Source organism: Neopsephotus bourkii, unplaced genomic scaffold (assembly GCF_033783945.1).
Source record: "Neopsephotus bourkii isolate Nb327-2 ecotype Australia unplaced genomic scaffold, CSIRO-AGI_Nbou_v1 NB_1767, whole genome shotgun sequence".
Lineage (NCBI taxonomy): Eukaryota > Metazoa > Chordata > Aves > Psittaciformes > Psittacidae > Neopsephotus > Neopsephotus bourkii.
The window spans coordinates 9,358,575-9,380,474 of record NW_026902241.1 but is presented as its reverse complement, the minus strand read 5'-3'; the positions used below and the strand labels follow the sequence as shown (position 1 = coordinate 9,380,474).

Sequence of the window (21,900 nt, the reverse complement as noted above, 5' to 3'; positions counted from 1 at the left end):
ATAGAAGAGAAGTAATTTCCTCTCAAAGAAAACCAAAACCCAGAAAGGGTGAAGGGGATGGAGGGAACTGCACAGTGAAAAAATACAGGAAAATTCCTTAACTCTGGCCCAGTTGCATTAGGAGAAAAACTCCGAACACGGCAGTTCCTGATCCCAGATTACAACACGGATGCCTTTTTGCTTAGTAGCACATAATTCTGTTCAAGTGCACTTGAACAAGAAAATTTTTCAAGCTAAGTTAAAGGGGGAGTAGGACTGACTTATTTTATTTTCTTGTGACCTTAACTAACAGATAGGAGGGAAAACCAGGCAGGGTGCCCACTCGGGAACTGCTGTCAACATCTGAACCAGAATAATCGCTAAGATAACTGTATCCAGGTCAGAGGCTATGCTAAACATAACATATACGTATAACTTTTGGCCTTTTTACTAAATAAGGCAGAAGCAGGAACAGAGCAACTATGAAGAGTGACATTTCACTTCTTTACCATTAGTAACTAGTTCCTGCGTTGGAGCATTATTACACCAAGGCAGGGAGCGCTAGGATGGAGAAGCATGCCAAAGTGCTTTGCAGCATGTGTTTGTAATTGTATTTATCACACTACTCAATTCAAACTTTATCCCAAAATTTCAAGACACTAAGGAAAACTAGCTTCATGTCCCATTTCTAGTAAGGGGGCTATTAGATTCCCAGGTTGAATATTTTGATTTGATACTTTGCTATCCCAATTAGCTTTTCTCTAGTTTAAAAGTCACATTCTCATCTGATTTACTGTACTTCCAGGGTTTCTCTAAAGCAGTGCATTTGTATTATACCAGGTAGAAATGACTGATTCATGATGGAGAGGAGCATTCCTCCAGCTCTGACTGCATGAAGCAGCTAAGCACAAAGCACTTATTCTTCCCCTCTGCTCTGTCCCAGTTCTACTGCAAACTACCAACAGTTTGCTCAGCTGCACAGCTCTGTCCCCCTACCACCACCACCACCATATGCTTCCAGCACTACTTCTACCTAGCATGGCAAAAAAGGCCTCTTTTCTTCTGAGCTATTGCCCCGCGTACAGGAGCTGATGCGCTGATCTGTATCAGCAATGTTAAGATATTAAGGGCACTGGCAGGCATCCAGGAAGGCTCAGATTCCAGACAAAATTCATTTCTCCGAGCACTGCTCTGAACGTTTTAAAAGATGATCCGGAAGAACCTTAGATGTATACCTATTTATTTATGACAGCTAAAGCTGCGTCAGATCTGTTAGTGGCATAGGGAATTTAAAAAGATATACACTAGTCAAGATCACAATTCATTCATTCATACATTCGTCATCTTTCACCAGCCCCCTAATTAGCACAGCAACTATCACCAGTGCTCACTTAGACATATATAAGAAGCATTGAGCATCGGATTTTTCTTCTAGAAACAAAGCAGTAACTACTTGGGTATGTGAAGTGGCACAGGATAGATGCCACTATGCCCAGAAAGTCATGTGAATGGCATGAAATTAGGAAAAAGAGATATTTTCTGAGGACAGTGTTCAACATCACCTATTTCAGGATTAGTTTCTTTCTTTTTTTAAAGCTAAATTTATGTATATAATAAATCCTCGACTGATTCAGGCCATGGACCCATCTAGTGCAGTATTCTGTCTCTGACCACAGCAAGAAGCTGCACATGATCCTGAACATTTCTGCTAGTATTTCCCCAGCACAGTACTAGAGATGTCAGTTGGTACAGCCTTCTTAATCCTTTGAGCAGCAGTTTACAGGAGTGATGTCTATGACTTTGTCTAATCCATTTTTAAAGCTGATGGTACTGTCTGCCTTCACAAGCAGAAAGATACAGAAGTTTACAGCCAGCTTAGCACAGTACTTTATCTGTACAGTCACAGCACAGGGGACCAGGACTTAAGCAAAAAAAATAAGAGTAGTAATAAGAAAAAATATTGATAGATACCAAGTGTGAGAAATCCATGACGCCTGGCTTGTCCATTAAAGCAGAAAGCTGACACGCTTCACCTGTTTCACTGCTGTCATCTGCTTAACACTCACGTACCACACATACAAAACCAACCACTTCAGACTTCCTGAATCATACAAAGTATGCGTTTTAAAAGGGGATATTTTTTTTTTGTTTAAATAAAGCAGTGCTAAATGTTCAAAACCGTATTTTGAACAGTCATGTTCACAGTTCTTTCCAGCAGAACAAGTTAATTATACTAACAGGACTTGCAAGCATTACCTTCCTTTCAAATTGGTACAGTAATTATATCGAAACGCTCTTTGAAAGGGATGTATTTCTTCTCTAGAAGACTAGAGAACTCTTTTCCCATGCACCCATTTCCAATGAGAGCAATAAAATACACAATTAGCCAGAGTCATAGCAGTTACTGCTCCAATCTGAAAGCCTGTCATGTTTTAGACACAAGAGAATGGTATTAACCAATTTAAACTGAAATGATATGGTAACTTAATAATTGCACGTTTATGTGACCTACTTGGAGATACTAGTTCCGAAGCAATTTCGGAGTTTACAATCCATTTTTTCCCTTTAATGAGAAAATTGTGACACCTGTAAACAGCAGTGTTTCAGCATGTGCTGTAACAGTGTGCCCTATTAGGCTCTCAGGGCAATTTCACTTCAAACTGGAAATGAATGGTGTTGCTAGAGCTCTTCTAAAACCTGCCAGGGTGGGGAAGGGAGGAAATCTTGCCTCACAGCATGTTCATTCAAAGTTGTTAGTAAGATTTTTACAAACACCATTGCAGAAAACGTCAAATACAAAGTTTTAAATTAGATCACTGCTACAACAAACAAATCAAGCCTGCAAGCAGAACACAACATCTAAAAGGAAGGAAACACAGAGAAAGCAGTTACCACATCTGGAAACATTCAAATGCATGCGTACAGTTAACTTACTGCTGACTGGATCACAATGATTTTTGAACACCCAAAAATGCCAAATCATCATCCAAAGCACATAGGGTGGTTATTAATAACATCAGGAATTGAAACGGGAAAGAGATATTGAAGAGAAAGAAACAAACATACCAAATCTAGAACAGAGATTGCTGGCACAGCAGTCTGCTGCAGGTAGTAAGAAAGGGGAAAAAAAGAAAGATGCACAGTGAAAATAAAGATAGGTTAGACTTGTGCCATTTTCAAAGCATTTTCTTTTATTTGTTTAGTCAGCTGCTTTAAAATGAGGAACTGAATTGACATCATCCTGAAATACAGAAATGAGAACAATCAATAATCCAGTTTTTTTATAAGCACTGGTTTGACTCATTCAACACCTTGGTAACTCTCCAGAGATGTGAGTTACTGCATCTCTAGTAGTACAGACAGTGAAATGTTACCAAATGCAAACATTGCTTCAGTTCAAGACAACTGTTATTTATCGGTTCCAAAATGTTCCAAAACGCTGGAAGAACTTTAAGCACAAATAGCATATTAAATCCAGCGCTTGGGGAGAAGACTGATAAAATGTTACGCAACACAACTGGTTTTCTATTCATGACACATGGCTTTTTAAGCCTTGCTACAGTGAAATTTTAAAGACGCTGTTTGTTAAAATGGCAGTTTTGCATGGATTTTTTATGCCCATAGGTAACTGCCTATGTGCTACAAATTAGACGTTAGCGATGCTGGGCTTTAACGCAACCTGCCTGCCAAAGATATATTTAGCTTTTCCTTTGTTCAGTTTCCAACTCTGAGGTATCCATTGTTTTACACAGTAATAAAGTTAGCCACAAGAAAAAGGAAAGCAATGCAGACTGCAGCAAATACAAGAAGAGCAAGTTTAGGAAATCAAGCTGCCAAAACAATCCTGAACTCAAACACGACTCAAGCCCATCGCTATTTCTGAATGTCAAAATAAGCATGTCCATACATTTCTCAAGAATTAAAAACTGCATACCACAGAAGTAAGTCAACTCTTCAAGATAAACAAACCGAAGACACTCAGTATATTAGACAGCTAGATTTTAAGCCTGTCAAAGCACAGCTACTAGTATGTAACTTTGGTATCCATGCTGTTATTTGGAAAAGAAAAACAGGTTTTCCTGTATTGTTTCTCAGTAACAATAGATTTGAGACAACAGCCACCAGCAGAGTCATAAAAACTTCATCACACTAATCAGTTGTGTTATCTTGTTATGTATATTATGAGCTTTCACAGTACTGAAGGCAAAGTAAGCCAACCTTATCAGTACTGATTAAACTGAACACCAAGCAAAATCCAGGTATGTATGAGCTGGAGCCCTAGATGGGTTTTATTAGTTGTTACAACACCCAAACCACATGTCTCAACCTGATGCTTCCCCTCCAGCGCTGCTGGGGTCATCACTGAGGTGGTGGTAAAGGCAGAGGTAGCACCTGCCATATCCCCCAGCCTTTACTTGGAGCAGACCAGCAAGTGGAATCTCAGTTCAGTTCACTGGGAACAGCATGCATTCAGTACCTGTGTTCAGGTCTGAGACTGTAAATAAGAACTCTTAGGGGTAAATACACAGAAGGGGAGAAGGAATGGAGGAGGTGGAATGGGAATCACACTACTGATTCTCCTACAGTTTCATTTCAAATGTTTTTGTTTACCTCCCTGTAAGCAAATTCCTGCTATATTTAACCTTCTAATCCTAGCCCAAGTACATGACAAAATCCCTTTATCCAAAGGGAATTTCTTCCCCACAATCAGAAAAGTAAATTCAACTGCTAACCTAACAAGTAGCTATGATACTTTCATAATACATCAGTTAACTGGTGAAGCCACTGTAAGTTAGCAATATTAAAATTCAAGGTATTTAAGAAAGCTTCATCCTCCTTTACCCTGTAAGAACATCAAAATACTTGGACAAAGCCAAAGAACCAACCAAGATACAGATTTACAATACTTTTGTCTAGAAAAGATTATCCCTTTTTACCCTTGCTCTTCTTTCTGCCTCCAGTCGCTGCATGATGAGCATAGTATCCACGTCATCATCCTCCTCTTCATCATCATCTTCATCCTTTTGCTTTGATTCCTGAAGTCGCTTTTGGAACTGCCACTCAAGCATGAGCTTGCGGAGACGGTCGTTTTCTTCTGCTGTACGATCAGGCTTGTTCTGAAGTTCCTGAATCTCTTTACTCAGCATGTCCACGATGTGCATCTGTTGCTGCTTCTCCAGCTTCTCCTTAGCATCCCGTTTCCAGGGATCAGGAGAGAGGCTGTCACTAGAGGACAGTTCTTCCTTACTGATAGTGATGTACTGCAGATCTCTCCGCTCTATAGTCCGAGGCTGCTGTTGGGGTTGCAGCTCTCGAATGACTGTTTCTTGAGGCCTCTGCAAAGTTGACGGTTTTTCTGATTTCACTTGCTGAAGAGAAACAGGAGGAACCACCGGCTGAGAAGGAATTAGTGGCTGAGAACGCATTTGGCCCAGTTTTCTCTCCTGCTCACGACGTTTCCTTTCTCGCTCTTCTTCCAAACGTGCCTTTTCCTTTTCATACCACCTCTGATGCTCTTCTCTTTTTTTACGCTCAGCAGCAGCTACCTGAGAGGATGCTTGTGCTCCTATCTGATTTGGAGGAGGAGGGGGAGGCAGAGGCAAATCCATTTGTAGTTCATCAAATTCCGATGCATAATGCACTGGAGGAGGCGGTGGTGGAGGGGGAAGATCTGTTCTGATGGGCTGGGAAATGGCCACTGGAGTCGGCTGGCTACTGGCTGGAGTTTTCCAACGGCCAGGTCCACTTTTAGTTAAACAAGAACCAGGAGAGACTGGTTTGGCTAAATGATTCAGGTGTTCTTGGCTAGATGTGCTAGAATCCACAGATGAATTCATCCACTGATCACTGTCTGACTTCCGATCGATGTACTCTACATCCTTCCGTATAACAACTTCCAAACGATTCTTCTCTGGCTGGAAAACTTTATCTCTGAGTTCTTCCTGGGAACGAGCTACACGCTGGAAAAAATTAAACAAGGCATGTATTTCATATTCCATCTATATTAAAACATATTTGAAAATGGCTCACAAACCACATTCTTATTACTGAAGGTAATTACTTTTAGTGAATTTCAGCATTTCCACACTCAGTAAGAATCCCAAAACCAACAATAAAATGTTCTTCTCACTCTGTTTAACTCGTTCAAGTGACGGAAGACACAGCAACCTCTGAAATGCCTGGAAACCCAGACTGGGAGGAAGAGTGAACACAGGATTGAGTTTAAGCTGGAAACCTCCACAGCTCACACAATTTCTCGGGACTATTAACTGACACCCCTTCCCCCACATACGAGTATGTGAGTCCTGGCAGCCCAGAACAGTAGCTCCAGCTTTACCAGCTCTGCCATTCAGGCTTCAGCTTGCTTGATTGAACATTTTTGCTATTGGGAAGGCAAACAGAAAGGCTGCTGAGGGAGAGACAAGGGAATCTCTGCCCACTCTCCTCCATCAACAGACGAGATGACCCTTGGGAAGCTCTCGTTACTTCAGCACCATTCACAAGTATGGCATCTCCACAGTTGGGTCTAATTCTACCTATTTTGGGGCATAGTCTGCACTTTTTGTCACTATTTTAGTGCAAAAAAACACCAAGGTTTTTTTTCTTTATACAAGCTCAGGGTCTCACTGCACTGTACAACCACCTCTAAAGGAATACTGGACCAAAAATCAGGTTTATCAAATCTGTTAATGGTTTTCTTGAAGTACATACTCATACGTTGAATGTTAGGCATTTACTAAGCACTGAACAACAATGTACCAATTATCAACAACTGAGAGAAGACTAACAAAGCAAACTCCTTTTCTTTTTCCTCCATCAATGACCTTTAGCATGACCTCTAAAGAATGCCTCCTTTGAGATGAACAAGTGTATTTTTCATGCTCTATTAGTCCAGCAGAGCTGAACACACAGCTATTTGTGTTAGATTTGCTGTAAGGATGCACCTAGCCAAACAGTTTGCTAATGCCTGCAGAACAGAAAACAGGCATTTCATTTCACAGTCAGTTGCTTGTGGCAGCTTTTCTTATAAGCCCAATTCTTGCTGTAAAGGTGAAAAGGGTATTTTTATAATCTTTTTTTAAAGTCTATTTTTCTCTAATTTTCAACTTAAAGGAACTATTGTATGGCAAGGAGAACTGTGCACACTTTCAATGCTTATAAGGAGCTAAAGCTTCTAGACACTCGCTTTATGAAAACGCTTTCAAGTTCTGCATTCAGCCACAAGACAACAGCTCAAATTCAGTATCTGTCAACAGCTTCAACAGATGGGGTTCATCTCAACAGTTTTAGCCACCTCATTTAAGCTAGTCACTTAAGCTTGTCTTAAGCAGGGGAGAGATGCGTGTCCGCAGAGCTGTTCATCCCATTAAGACAAATGGGTAGGAACCATTCTCTGCAAGTATTAGCCTCCCCCTGTCCCATCACTGGCAGAAATGCCTAGACATTAACTACATGGCTAAGGTTAGGTGATATCAAATCACAAAATGTGAAGGAGTTAAGCATGAAAATTCATCAAAATATTTCCATAGCTTTTTCCCATGGTTATTTAACTTGCAGCATTCTCCGTCAAAATTAACATCTTACCTTGGGTGTAACATCTATTGTCTTAACAGCTGAAATAATTAGGATTTTACATATATTGATTCTATGATTCTATGATCCATAACACCAGGAAAAAAAAAAAAGGCAAAAAGCACTAAACTTTTGTTCAGCTGGCTTTTGACTGAATTCACTTGCCAAAACACATGTGAGGAATCAATAACCAATCCTTACCTTGTGTCTTTGGCAATCTCAAGGCAATTTACATGTCTTCGCTTTTCCAAAAGTAAAACATACGGAGCCTGCTGCAAGGCTCTGCTTTTATCCCAAATTAAGAAGAAATAAAATAAAAAGAAAAAAAAATTTTTTTCTCTGCATTTTTAAGTCTCTGGCGGGTTGGACAAAAGGATGATTCAGTGACTGGATTTAGTAGATCTGGATTTAATTTCCCGTGTGGATTTGAGTGAAGTCCTCATTTACAAAGAGCAGAACAACATTATTTTTTTAAATTATAAAGGTACAGTGGGGTAAATTCATTTCAGACCAAGAAGCATCTGCATGTTGATAATAGATGCAACTGGGATGGATTTTTTAACGGAGAGTGAGGAATGTGCGTCAGTGATGACCCTGGATAGATCTCAAAGTACCCATTTATTTAATTTTTAATACCTCGCTTTGTCACTTAAACCACGCATCCCGCAGGCAAAGAGATTTTTCCACATAAGCCTTCTTGGAAGAATGAAAGATTTAGTTTGCTTTTCAGAAAACTACAAAGCATTTTACAAGACAAACCCTACTGCAGGCTACACCCCATTACCTCTAACAGGGGATTAAAACATCCCAGATAAGATGGTCTGCAGAACATGATAACATAAATTCTATGGGAGGAAAAGAGGGGAAAGAATAGGGTTTCTGAACCGAAGCCAATCCTCGCAGAAGTATAACTGCTGCTCTCCCCCACTCCCCTATGTGGTAGTTTGTTAGAGATTACAGACAGTTTAGTGTTCTGCGAAAACACCTCCAGCAGCCTGGGAGTGGAAACAAGTGTTTTGTTTCTGCTTTTCTCTCATACTGAAAGAAGTTACTTCTCACCTGCATTGTAGTATTGATCGAATGATTACTTTCTGCCTGGACCTGTGGTTTTTCTTCATAACTTGGCCACTGGCTTGGAGCTGGACCCATTCGATCCTGGGACTTTGAAGCTGGGAATGTGAAATATTCCCTAGTATATGTCTGTGTTGGGATGGGATAAGCTTCAGGTCGTGGGGGCAGAGTCTGCTCCTGAAAAAGGTAGAAAGAACATAAGGTACAAGTTTCTCATCACACAGATCAGCATGGAATACTGTTCTAAACATGCGTTTTCCAAATGTTTTTTGTTTTGGCTCATAAGAACATTACTCATCTGGAGCAGGAGATAAAGAGGTTGCCTAGTATCAAATACAGTCATGGTTATGAGTCATGTTTTTATGATCTGCAAACAAGTACAGAATGTTGTACAAACCTAAGAAATCACAAGAACAAGATTTAATGAATTCAAAGCTGTCTCAGTCTTTCATTAGCTGTAATAAGCAAAACTCCCACCCAGTCACTAACACCAGCATTATGTTCAAATAGTTAAGTGAGATGCTGGTTTGACTCAAGCACACTGACACTATTGATAGCCAAGGAAAGTTTAATAGCCAACATTTTGCTTGCCGCTTCTGACCTCTGTACAAAGATTTCCAGTGGAGACTGAGGTTATTTTGGTGGTAGTTCCAGATGCATAAGCATTCTTTCCCCCAGGGCTTGGAGGCTGATCTGTTGGAAAGTTAAAGGAAGCATTTACATGACTAAATTATGATTTACATAACTTAATAAAATAATATTATTCACAAAATAACTATGTTTTTTCCTCTTAATAGCTTTAACAAGAGGCTTGCTGCAAATGTTACTATTACATTGGCATCTTAATCCATTCTTAAAAACAGTAACTCCCTTTTTCAATTCAACAGCCTCTAAAACTAGTGGAGGAGGCATCTCCCCTTAAAGAAGCATAACCTTACTTACTTGCTACATTAGGACTGGAGCGATGATCGGCTCTGTTCTTCATTAATCTGTCATCCCCTGGCAGCTTCTTTGGTTCACTGTACTCTGTCCATGGCAGCTGAGGGCTCTCAGGTGACCCATTTTGAGTGGAGTTGTTGTACAGCTCAAAACCTTCACTCTTTGGTCGAGGTTTACCTGAGCCACGGCGGTCAGAAACTGTAATAGTTGGATATGTATTTTCCCCCTTTCACTTACATTAACTACTGTCTAGAATATTCTTTTCCAAGCCGGGGCTATCTCGTATTTATAATTAAAGATGGGTTTCCAGCAAAGCAAATGCTAGATTTTAAAATCTTTAATTCTTCAGATATACAATCCCACTCTTGTACCAACTATATGGGATTCCTTCAATTTGCATGCTTCAAAAGAGCTTTTGGAGAGGTACCACAGTATTTGTAAAAGCCAAATGTGGTTTACTGAGAAGTCTCTTGCTGACTCTCGGAGGCATATGGCAGCTGGGATGGTGTAAACTCTGATAATAAGGATTTATTCTTTTAACCCATTCTTCTCTACCCCAAACGTAGAAAACATCTTCCTTCACAAAATTACCTCCTTTACAACATTATTTTACAAGACTTGAGTATGTCTTTTGTTAGCTCACTTAAGTAGGATGATAAAATATAACACTGGAGAAACATCTGAGAAGTTATTATCAGACACAGAAATCTAAGAAGATATGTTTCAATATTTCTAGTTTAAAAAAAAAGTAAAATAAAAAATTCAATGGCAAAACGTGTTCCATGGGCTCCTGTTTCTATTTATTTCTCTCTTAGTAATTACACTGCACTTTGTGGTTACAAGGAAGTCAGATTCTGAGAGGAGGAGAGAAGCTTTTATGAAAGGAATAAAAAAAAGAAAAGCCATTGAAGCTTAATGCCCTCTGTATTCATTATATTCCGTTTGTTAAAATAAACCAACCCGAACTGTGTTTAAATGCATAATTTTTAAAAGGTGCATATGCAAAGCCTTTATTCATGATTAGACTAGCACCATTTCAAACAATATTGAAAAACACACTTCTCTTTTCTGTGCAATGATGTTTCTTTTCTCATTTATATTTTGGTAATATTTGGCAAGCTACTGTGACTTATTATATTTTCTGTGACCTAAGACCTATAAACCTGCTACTAACATAAATAATATTAGCAATTTTACCTCTTTGCATCATTGGGGATGGCTGATTAAGCAGGGTTGCAAGACCATGGTATATTGCTCCTTGTTTTGCTACTTCTAATGTTACTACAGAACCTGTCCTAGTCATAAGTTCTGCTGCCCTGCAATAAAAGCCAAAGCAAACAAAACAAAATAAAATCAGGCTTACTTAGGCTTAGTATTACTTAGTTTTTCTTACTACCAGTCTGGATGTCATGATTACTCACATTTATTCTAGTAATCTTTTGTTGGACAAAACACACTTTTTCTGATTAATATTAAAGTAACTTTGAAAAAAAATAGATGATGACTGGAAGATAAGCTTATTAAGCAGACAACATCTACAAGCAAGTACTATTACCAATTTCTGCAATTAAGGTCAGAAGCCACAATATTTAAAATCAGAGCCAAATAAAGTTTGCTCAGAACTGAAGTCCAAACATGTATTACATCTCTTCTAGACAGATAATGGTATCATATATGGAAATTATTTCACAAAGTAGTAGTTATAAAAAGCCAAGACAAAGCCTAATATTAAAAAATAAAAAACAAAACAAAACCAAAGAACAAACCCCCCCTTCCTTTTGAATAAATTATTTCTCTGACATTTTCTCCATGTAAAGACACCCAAAGAAAGCATTCTGTACCTTTCCTGGGACAGGCCCACCAAACTTCGACCGTCCACACTGAGCAACTGGTCCCCTGCAGCCAGACGACCATCCTAAATACATATTCAAGGGAGAAGAAAATTTATACATCAATGCCAACATGGCCTAAATTAAAACAATTGTTCACACATACTATAAAAAAAGGATCTGAAAGCATTTCCAAAGGATCTTTCTACCTTTGAACTTCTAATTTTAAGAATATTACTAACCACGTCTGCAGCACCTCCCTTCACAACGGACTTGACATATATTCCAAGTTTGTCTTGACCAGCACCCTACAGAGAAACAGGCATTAATACATTACATTTGTATTAAGCATTCCACAAGTGTTAATCAGAATTTTACATGGCTACATAAACCTCTTAAGTTTTAATTGCTTTTATATATCCCCAAACTGGAAAAAAGCAATTATACAGAAGAGTTATTCATTTAAAGTCAAAAGAAAATTTTAATGTTATACCTGTTAAGCCTGCAAGAGCTATTAGAAGAATATTTAGTCTTAATGCAAGCTTGGATACATCAACTAACATCCACACTTCATAAGTTTGTTCCAATCCCCTTCTAATAAGGAACACTTATTTGCACTTTTACACACATTATTATTTTTATACCTCTATGTATTATGTTCCAAAAGACTGCAGTTTCCCTTGCTAATAACCAAATGAAACAAGGTAAATTGCAGATTACAATTAGAGTAATTAGAAATGCTTTTTACATTGACTTGTAAAAGGACTGTACAGGAGCTAGTGTAAAGGAACAGTGCTGCCAGCTTTATAATAAACAAGTAGATATTATATTTACTAAGTCTTCTAGAGTTGAGAGATTTAAGTCTGTGCAAAACCATGCAATTTTGTTCATAAAACTTCTGCCACAAAGTATTACACTAAACTTTGAAAGGACTGTTAACAGTGAACTCACTGCGAGGCAACCAACACATTCAAGACAAGAGAACATAAGCATCTATTCAAGCCATGCTGTTGCATCATCCACATGCTACAATTTACAAGACACCACACAGATCAGTCTAAATGTTAGTACAACAGACCTTTAAATTGCCACTTACAATGTAACACAATGACTTGTGATTTCATTATCTGCTATAGCAAACAGTACCATTTTACTCTGCAAGTTGCTTGGGAATGCCATGTTTTCAAGAGAGCAGTTTTTTAATGTAATGTTGCTTTCTAAAATAAACCCCCAAGTTGCTTTAATACTGAATGTGCAACTTCCTGCTCCTTTCCCCACCCAGCTTCCCCAACTCTTCTCTTTTGGCAGCAATTGCTCCCACTGTTACAATAAAGTAAACTAAAAACCAAATTATTCAAAAGCTAATGCTGCACTGTTTTCTAAGCAAGTGAAAGACCTATTTTTATTCATTATATCTTGAGTTAATCCCAAAAGTTTGCTCAAAAGCCATAGAAAAGGAATTCCTTCGAGTCCCATGATTCAAGATTAACATTCTACATGTCCACATTTTTCATAATAATTGCTTAAGCCATGCTTACAGGAATAAAGGAGGAAAAATACGCAAAAAAATAACTGAAATAAGGACACTTTCTTTGTATGGAAGGACTATAAAGGCAATTAAAGTTTAGTTACTTTTTTGTTTTTAAAGGACTCTAAACAGCATGGTAACTATAGAATATTTTTAGCTTTATACCAGAAAAACTGGTTAAAGCTGTAAGGAAACACAAGTCAGAAGACAGGTAGATAAATACAATGAAAAATTATATCAAGCTTCAAAAATCTCTTCTTTTCCCCAAGCAACCAAGAAGCATAGGGAGGGATGATCTGGTGGCCAGAATACCTACTCTTCCAAGACAGACCTGGCAAAGTTGTAAGGCCAGGAATGCTTCATGACTTGAGGGTGACATGGGATAAGAAGGAATTTGTCCTTATATATGAAAAACTGAATCAGCATTGGATAGGAAGCTGTTAGTTTTCACAAGGAATGGCAATTTTCAGAGAAGCCCTAAATGAATGTGTTGTTCACCATGCCTGTAAGTCTTCCAGAAAGAGGGCAAACAATAATGTAACTAAATTTACCATATAGAATATTTATCAAGTGAAAACCAAGAGTTGGAGAAGGATCACATGATGCCGACCACTGGAGCAATAAGGGGGGAGAGAGGGGGAAGGGGGATGTATTTCACTGTTTCAAATGTGAAGTAATGCTCCAACCTTAGAAAGGATCAGGCCCCTACAGGGCCCTGTCAGCAGAACCAGTTACCACCTCCTTTGTTGGGAATTGGAAATTAAGATGACTGGGTTTATATGCTCCTTCCTCTGCCTCCAACCACTAAACATACCTAGACGCAAACTCCTTCAGTTCCAAAAGGCAAGACAGTCAGCAGCAACTCACCCACCCACCCTTGTAGTTATAACATTATGCATCATGTAGTTATATGTAACTGGAGGGACCAAACAGCTGCTTTTCTTAGTGGCCAGACAAACCAAGACTAACCAGAAGCCTCTGAAGCCACCCAGGATTGACACTGCTTTTAGCCAGTCCTAACTTTGAAAGATGCTAGCTTGATTGATTGTTAGTACACACAAACTGAAGGTGAAACCTTCTGTTTAAGCCCATGATATGTGCACTGCTTTGCAGACAGTGATGAGAAAAGCATTTGCAATTGCACAAATATCCATATAATAATTTTTAAACTAGCTTTAACTCCTTAAGAAAGATCTTTTCAAAGCTATCTTCGCATGCCAGCTCAAGTGTCTGGAAGCCAACAGAACTAGTAGAAAAGAACAAACAAAACAGAAACCACCATGGTCACACTTAAAAGGTTCACATTTAGAAAACTGTTTATAATTCTGATTACTCCATTACAAAATGACACCAGCAGAACCATGAGGCTCAGAGGGCAACAAAGGTGATCAGCAACAAGGAATAGGTTTCTTGAGAGAACAAACTAGATATGGAATCCTCAGCTTTGCAGCAATCAAAGAACTGAAGGTCTACAATATTACGAGTGGCATAAATCGGATTTTTTATCATCTTTCTAATCAGCTTAAAACCAAACCTTTCTTACTCATGCCATCATAGCTAGCATATTTTAAAGAGTAAAAACCAAAACCAAACAAAACACAGCAACAACAAGGAAACCCACCCAAAACATTTTTCATAGGATTTCATAATTAAATTGGGAAACTGCCAGGAACAAGACTACTGCAGATGCCAAAGTATAAGCATAGACAAAAGAAGATCACAGATTCATGGTGGTATAGAGCCCTTCAAGGGCTTTCAGGAAACAAAAACACCAAAGAGAGAAAACCCCCATGCAGATACAACACACTCTGGAAGAAATTCTGGAACTACAGAAAGCTAGAAACTAGGAGGAACCATCTTGTACTTTCTGCTATTTTCTTTGGCTAAATACCCCACAGCTGGAGGATACCAACTCAGATGGAGTTTTGCTTTAACTGTTCCTGTACTCTAAAGCCATATAGTAGTTCTTCATTCCAATTTGGCATTTTATTCCTTGCTCCTTCTTCTTTGATGTTTCCTATGAAGCTTATGCAGTTTGTCAATCCATTTCCTGTTTTTTAAGAGACGTTATGAGCAGATGTGTTAGCTCCAAGTCATCTCACTTAATACAAAACTAATGAATTCTGAAAGCATAAAAAAATTATTTAAAAATAAATCTCTGCAGATTATGTAAGAAGTCTTTATCGGCTACCACATCTACTCATATATTATTAGGACAAATTAGTTCCTCCTCTGCCCAATTCACATGCCATTTAACATGTTTCTACCAACATGCCAGTGCCCTCACACTTGAGAAGACTTTTCACTTAAGCATCCTCAAAGTTAACTCATCATCTTCCTCCAACTTTTACCCAAAGATTTACAGTTGTTTGAATCAAAATTCTTACTATCTATTGAAACATAAGAAACTGCATTAGAAGGAAATGTACAGTAAATAAGGACACAACAAGGATGTTAATGTGTAGTTAGACATGCATACTGATCTCCAAAGTAAGCAAAACCCTCATACAAAGCACATGGATTTTTCTCCCATCATGTACCAACATTACAATAAAACAGGTTTCTTTGTAAACTGCTTATTAACCTTCTGTTTTTTCAAAGGAATATAAAGGTCAACATAACTAAAACTATTCCGGTACAAACAAGACAGAGCAATGACATATCAGTAACAAAAACACGGTACATGTTCTTTTCACTCAATTTTCTCCAATTCTGAATACCAGAAGTATATGTATCTGCAAAGCCGTTAATCCAAACAGAAGAATGCAACTGTAGAGAAGTTAGATGACTGTGGAAAGCAAGAATGTAGGCAGTATGTAATGATGGCTTATTCCCTGCCCCAATTAACATACTGGAACCTACAACACATTTTCTCATATTCACAAAGCCAAATACAAAACACCCAAAACTATTTGCCCTTTTTAAGCTCGGCACAATTCTCTGCTTGACTACAAGACTTTTATGATGTTAAATAAGCCAAAGGCATGAGTTGGATATTATAATCTAACCTTAGCATTTGAGACAGCCTAACAAGAAACTAGTCCCTTTCCATCACATCCGCTTATCATCTGGGCCATCTATCAAACAACACATCAGTGTACAGGAGTCCATACTTGTTTGACAGTTAAAGAGTTCTTTTGCAAGCCCCTCCTTGCTCTAACAGGATTGAGCTCAAAATACTGCATTCACTTAAAAAATTACTGTAGAAGAGGTAGCATTAAAAGAAAAAAAAAAATACAGCTACTTCTATGGAGTAATCAGACCAATGAAGACAAGAAGCAGATAAACTACAGTGTGCTGAAAAAAAGAAGCAATTACTCCTACGCCAGAAGTATATAAAATTGAGGATGTGCAAGACCACAGTAGTGATGAATTATCAAAAATGACAGGAGGAAGTATTTAAGGAGAAATATTTTATTGCTATGTCACAAGATAAGTTCTATAACTCAAGACTTCCTTGTCAGTAACAGAGGAAACTTTGGCTCACATATATCAGCCATAAAATCAGAACATGCCATATAGCACAACTGTAGATAAAGTAGCAGTTTGAATAACAGGAACATCAGATACAGTCTTCCTAATGGCAGCATCACAGCTGGCCCACAAGCTGGTGACTCAATCACCATGGAAGCATTAAGAGGAGGCAGAAAAAAATCCTACCTTCTCCTCCCTTCCATTTGGTATTTGCCAGCACGAGCAGCTGTAACTGCATGGTGGAAACAACAGGTAAATTCATCCACTGAGCGTCAGCACACTGCTTGGTTCCCAGGTAAGCCACCAATGCCATGCCATGCCACGCAACACCATGTGAGGACCTCTCACCAAGTGATGAGCTTGAGGTGCTGAGACACCATGCCGCCCTACCAGCACCCCCAGTCCAAAGGTATCAGAGCAGGAATGAAAGTCTCTATCTGTTGATGAGGTTATAACCTCTGAACAATTAAGCTATTCCCATCCTCAAACATCATGCTACTCAAACATCATGCTCCACAACTGGCTTAGGTGGATCACGAACTAGATGTACTTTTCTATCAGGTTAGTCATATTCTTGTAAGTTTTAGATCTGTAGGATTACCTAGTTCTTTCACTACCTGTAATTAGAATTAAAACTATGAAAACTATTACAGAAACATCTTTCCAGTTGTTAGGAACAACAGCAAGATCATAGTATTAAGTAATTAAGGAAAAACTATGCCTCTGCAAAACATATCTGTAGGTACAGCACCTACCCAAACTGGTACTTCTCCTGCCAGTTAACAGGAAAGTCTTGTCATTACTTGTTCTAAACCATCACTTGCCCATACCTGCTTAGCTTCCCATACTTTGTTTATCACTGCAATAAAACTGGAGCAAGGAACAGCTTCCAGTAAAAACTGGAAGAATCACATTTAATTAAAGAAAGGAATACACTTCAATAACATTTTTTAAAAATACGTTACACATATCAAAAAGTACTTTTCTTTACATAAAATGCAAAAAAGTTCCCAATGAACTTTCAGTACCAAAGGTTTCTGTCTTAAATATATGAACATTTAAATGTTTTCAAGCTTCACATAAATAGCAACAAGAGTAGTTCGAAAGTGAAGATATCTTCACTGTCTAGTTATAGTTTGACTGAATCCACAAGAAAGTGTCATAATTACAAGCCTTTTCAAAGTAACATTCCAATTTAGGCAGCTTCAGAGGCCAAGACTACATGGCAAAACAAACGGTTCACATAAAACATCAGAGATTCTTTTAAAATATTTTCAGGACTTTCTCGGATTTCGCCCAAATACACAACCATTTAAAAATATTTCACTTTAATAACGTAGATATCACATGTGCATCTATGTGTATGCACAAGCAAATACAACTTGTTGAATCATTAGGATCTGGTATCTCTCATTATATTTCAAGGATTGCACTGTTTACCCAAGTCAGTCATAGAATCATAGAATGGTTTGGGCTGGAAGGGACCTTAAAGCTCACGTAGCTCCAACCCTCTACCACGGGCAGGGACACCTTCCACTAGACCAGGCTGCTCCAAGCCTCCTCCAACCTGGCCTTGAACACTGCCAGGGATGGGGCAGCCACAGGTTCCTTGTGCAGCCTTTTCCAGTGTCTCAGCACTCTTTTTTGTTACGCTTCTGTTGTACTGTATAAAAATGAAACAGTTCAAAACCAGACGGAATCCACCCTGCAACTACATACAACGCCTGCAAAACAATTAAGACACAAATGTAGCTATCAAGCCTGATACCAGCCTACGCCCAGAGTAGAATTCACTGATTTTTATCTAATTCTCTGATTCCAGACTTTTAAGTTGACACAGGAGACCTCTAAGTTTTTATAAACATCCTTTAAGGCAAGTTTATGCAACAGAATCAAGTCTCAGTCTGACCTCCCTGGCACATAATTAGTCTAGAAGCATTTAAATAACCCAAGCTTGTAAGCATTTTAAAGAATATCAGTTTACTAAACTATGCAGTTGGTTTACAAATGTACTCTCCAGGAGGCAAACCCGAAAGGTTTCTGGTCACCCAAACACTTGCATTCCCTGAAGCTGCATCTATTTTTTTTTAGGTTGTATCTGGATGAATACATATTTACCTACTGCATGTACTGAACGTATTACATCTACAGCTTATTAAGCTACTTGTTGTCAGCCCTGAGGAATAAGAAAAGACAACTTCGTAGCTACTGGGCCCACCTTCAATGAGTGCAAACTTCTCTGGACTTGCAGACAAGAAGAAAAAAAACCCCACATTTTGTCAGAGAAAGCAGAGGACTCAGATGTCTTGAGACCAATACAGAGACTGTAGAAATCTGTCACTGTTAGACAAAATACTTCCTAGCATGCCACATATAAGTTCCGTATATAAATGAGGTGAACCAGCCTACCGTATGTAAAAATGATCTGTTAGTTGTGGCCGCAGCTGCTCTGAGTCACACTGTACCCTGACTTAAAAGGAATTTAGAACTGACCCACGCTCTAAACTTCAGCTTTCCCCTCACAAATCCTCCTCCATGGTGGCGGTGGAAAACACAGAACTTTTTTGAAGATGGAGGAAGTACAGTCAGTAGCGGGCAAAACACGTCCAATTAAAACAGGTGGAGATTCAAAGTTCGCTGGCAATCAACATTATTCACTGGTAAAGAAACATTTAACATCTATGACCACTTTCCCTTTAAGTTGCACTGGGTGGAAAAACAGATGAAAAAACAAGTGCCTTACTATTCAGAGGATAAAAAATCTAGATTGCACGCAGTACAGAACCATAGGACTGAAGCATCCGACAACTTAGAAACTTTACATCCAACGTATCTAGAAGCTCTATTTATAAATAGTCCCAAAAGGAGTAAAGGACTGAAAAGTTCTGTTCTTCTCTTTGAAGGAACTAGATTTACCTGTTAATTTTTTATTTTTTTTTATAGAAAGATGTTTGCAATCAAAATTGACCTACACACAAAGTAAGCAAGTTAACAGTACGTTCTCAATCTTACTAAAGCGTGCTTCTCCCAGGAGATAAAAGACCAAAGAAACCAGGATGTTCTGTAATGGGCTCCCTGAAACAGCACTGATTTTTGGTTTTCATTTGTTGGGTTATTTTATCCAATCATGGTATTCAGAAACCTCAATTAGGCAATTAGATTAACACAGAAAGCAGGCATGCTGACAGAAAATAGCTGTTGCTGAGTGCTGAACTGAAGGATATATATTTGTAACCATGTGATTTCTCTCACATTCCGGAAACTGTGTGTTTCTAAAAGATGCCTCCTTTTACAAAAACCAAAGCAACTAAACAAACTAGCTAAAGCAACTGGCCTGAAGTCTCATTCTGAGACTAGAATCAAGTATTCAACGGTTCCTACCTAACTCCTCATGAAATATGAAAAGTGGTTAAGTAAAGGGGAAATGATTCATATGCAACATTCATAAAAGACTAAAGTTTTATTAGTCTTTCTTAATCTTTCTGAAAAGGAAGCCTCAATATAAATACTGCAATTTCAGAATCATATGGTATTCTACAAATGCATAAAAGCACTCTTCATTTTTAACAAAAGAAACTAAATAAACAAGCCTGTTTTCTCATTTGTTTCTCTCTTGTTTTAAAGGGAAAAGCCTGGTTTTGAGCTCAAAGAGAATACACTGCTCGACCTCTATTTCCCCAAACAAGAGTTAACTTTTTAACATACATTTGCTATAAATACTCTATGAGCAGTGACATGCTAAGGGCTATTCAGAGTTACATATAAATCTACAGGTTGTATCGCAGGTTCTGTGATGCTCTTCCCTGCTAAGGCAACTCTGAACTAATGCCTCAGTTTAATTAGGTCTGTTGATCGAGCTTTACAGGCAAGACATACCAGGTAATCTATTTTGGAAAATAAACCACCCTGTATCTCTGCACTTCTTTGGAGATATGTCTCTTGGCTCTATAGCTGAGCATGACTTACAAGCAAACACACGCCCCCTCCCCAGCACAGTCTTCCTCATAATGCTGCTCTACAGTTTCACATGTACACTGCCATGTACTATTAAACACCCCAATTTCTACTCCAGCTGAGAGTATTACTCAACAGGTGTAAGTCTACACAGAAATTGTTCACTTCTGAAAGTCTCCTACATCAATAGGAGTAAAAACTTAATATTAAAATGATGTATTAACATACATCTAAGCAGAATTTTGGAAGTTATCTGAATGCCAAAATTGAATGAACTCTGGTAGAAGAATTCTAGCTAAAGTGTAAGTGTACTATAACTTTTTCATGCTTGCTAGCTAGTGCCCGCATGCAGAAGGTGTTAGTGCAAGGAGAAACTGGCACTTGAATTCCAAACCCCACTCTATTCTGGAAGGCATTAAGTACAAGGGTCTGGGTCACCCATCTGCAGTATCAATCTAAACATAAGCAAATGAAAAAGACAAAAAATACTCTACTTGAGCAAAGCTGCGGTCTCACAGCTAGTGAGAAGAAAAGTCATGCTGTGCTGGCATAAGCTTTAGTTTTTACACAGCATATGAAAGCATTAGCGAAGTTTTATAGTACATCTACAGGGTACCAAAATTTAGCCAAAAACCCCACCAGAAGTTATGAATTGACAAGAAACAGGCAAGTTGCTAACACACAGCTACTTATTTGTTCACAGTGAAGACTAAACTGGCTACTTACACGCCATCTTGCTCCTGCGATACTGAGAAATCTGTGTTCTAAACAACAATTACTGTATTTTTACTTTGAGTTCTGCTTATGAAGCCTGTTAAGGCAACATCAGTAGTTCAGACTGCTGATGTGAATTAGTATCAAAGATTAAAACCATAATAAAACAACTTCTACATCTTACTCCAACATCTCAATTAATTTATGCTGGGAGGAAAGGTCAGAAATTTTCCTTAAATACTTAGAAAGCACAGACACAAGAAGACTTCAGACACCAAGGCATCTGAATCTTAAGAAATCTTAAAACGTGGAATACAAGTAAGGAGCTAACAAACAGTTAAAAAAATATTCCCATCAACTGTACATATTTGCAGACACAGGGTAAAGAGAATCGTATCTGTATATTCTGTTACCGGTGTTACCATCAACTTGGGGGACTGGGGGGGAAGAAAAATTTCTAACTGAATGTTTAAGCCTGTTCCTTCTATGCAGAACTCCTATGAGATATTTGTAAAACAAACTTCCAGAAAAAGTTCACATCAAAAGTAATATTCCCAACAGCCTGAACCCCCCTTCAAATTTAACACCTTAAACTGGCTGTTAAATATAAAGTGACGAGCAGCAGTTTAGAAAGTAACTTTGACTGATTTAATTAAACCTTCGAAAACAAACAAGGCTGCCTAATAATAAGAATACGTTAAGATGCCACACACTTGCTTTTAGAAAAGTCCCTTCCCCGAAGTATTGATTGATGAAATGTCACACTGCTTGAAATGCTTTTATTAAAAAAGAAACACCTCATCACCATCTCATCCCACTTTAGCAAGCGCTCTGGAAATA

At 38.4% G+C, this 21,900-nt stretch overlaps 1 protein-coding gene across 24 annotated transcripts in view; it reads right to left on the bottom strand.

Moving 5' to 3' along the window:
- The window catches only part of AFDN (afadin, adherens junction formation factor), a 112,887-nt gene that overhangs the window by 11,459 nt on the left and 79,528 nt on the right, over window positions 1–21,900 (bottom strand). For 13 of the 24 annotated variants that reach the window (XM_061378604.1, XM_061378610.1, XM_061378619.1 and 10 more), the window contains 7 exons: window positions 11,633–11,698; window positions 11,403–11,476; window positions 10,759–10,877; window positions 9,565–9,759; window positions 9,224–9,315; window positions 8,611–8,799; window positions 4,917–5,939 (listed from right to left, as the gene is read on the bottom strand). In XM_061378604.1, the coding sequence (XP_061234588.1) occupies window positions 4,917–5,939; window positions 8,611–8,799; window positions 9,224–9,315; window positions 9,565–9,759; window positions 10,759–10,877; window positions 11,403–11,476; window positions 11,633–11,698 (1,758 nt within the window). Of the gene's footprint in view, window positions 1–3,045; window positions 3,082–4,916; window positions 5,940–8,610; window positions 8,800–9,223; window positions 9,316–9,564; window positions 9,760–10,758; window positions 10,878–11,402; window positions 11,477–11,632; window positions 11,699–21,900 lie in introns of all 24 variants that reach the window. The other 11 variants (XR_009729287.1, XM_061378599.1, XM_061378609.1 and 8 more) reach the window with 2 other exon arrangements.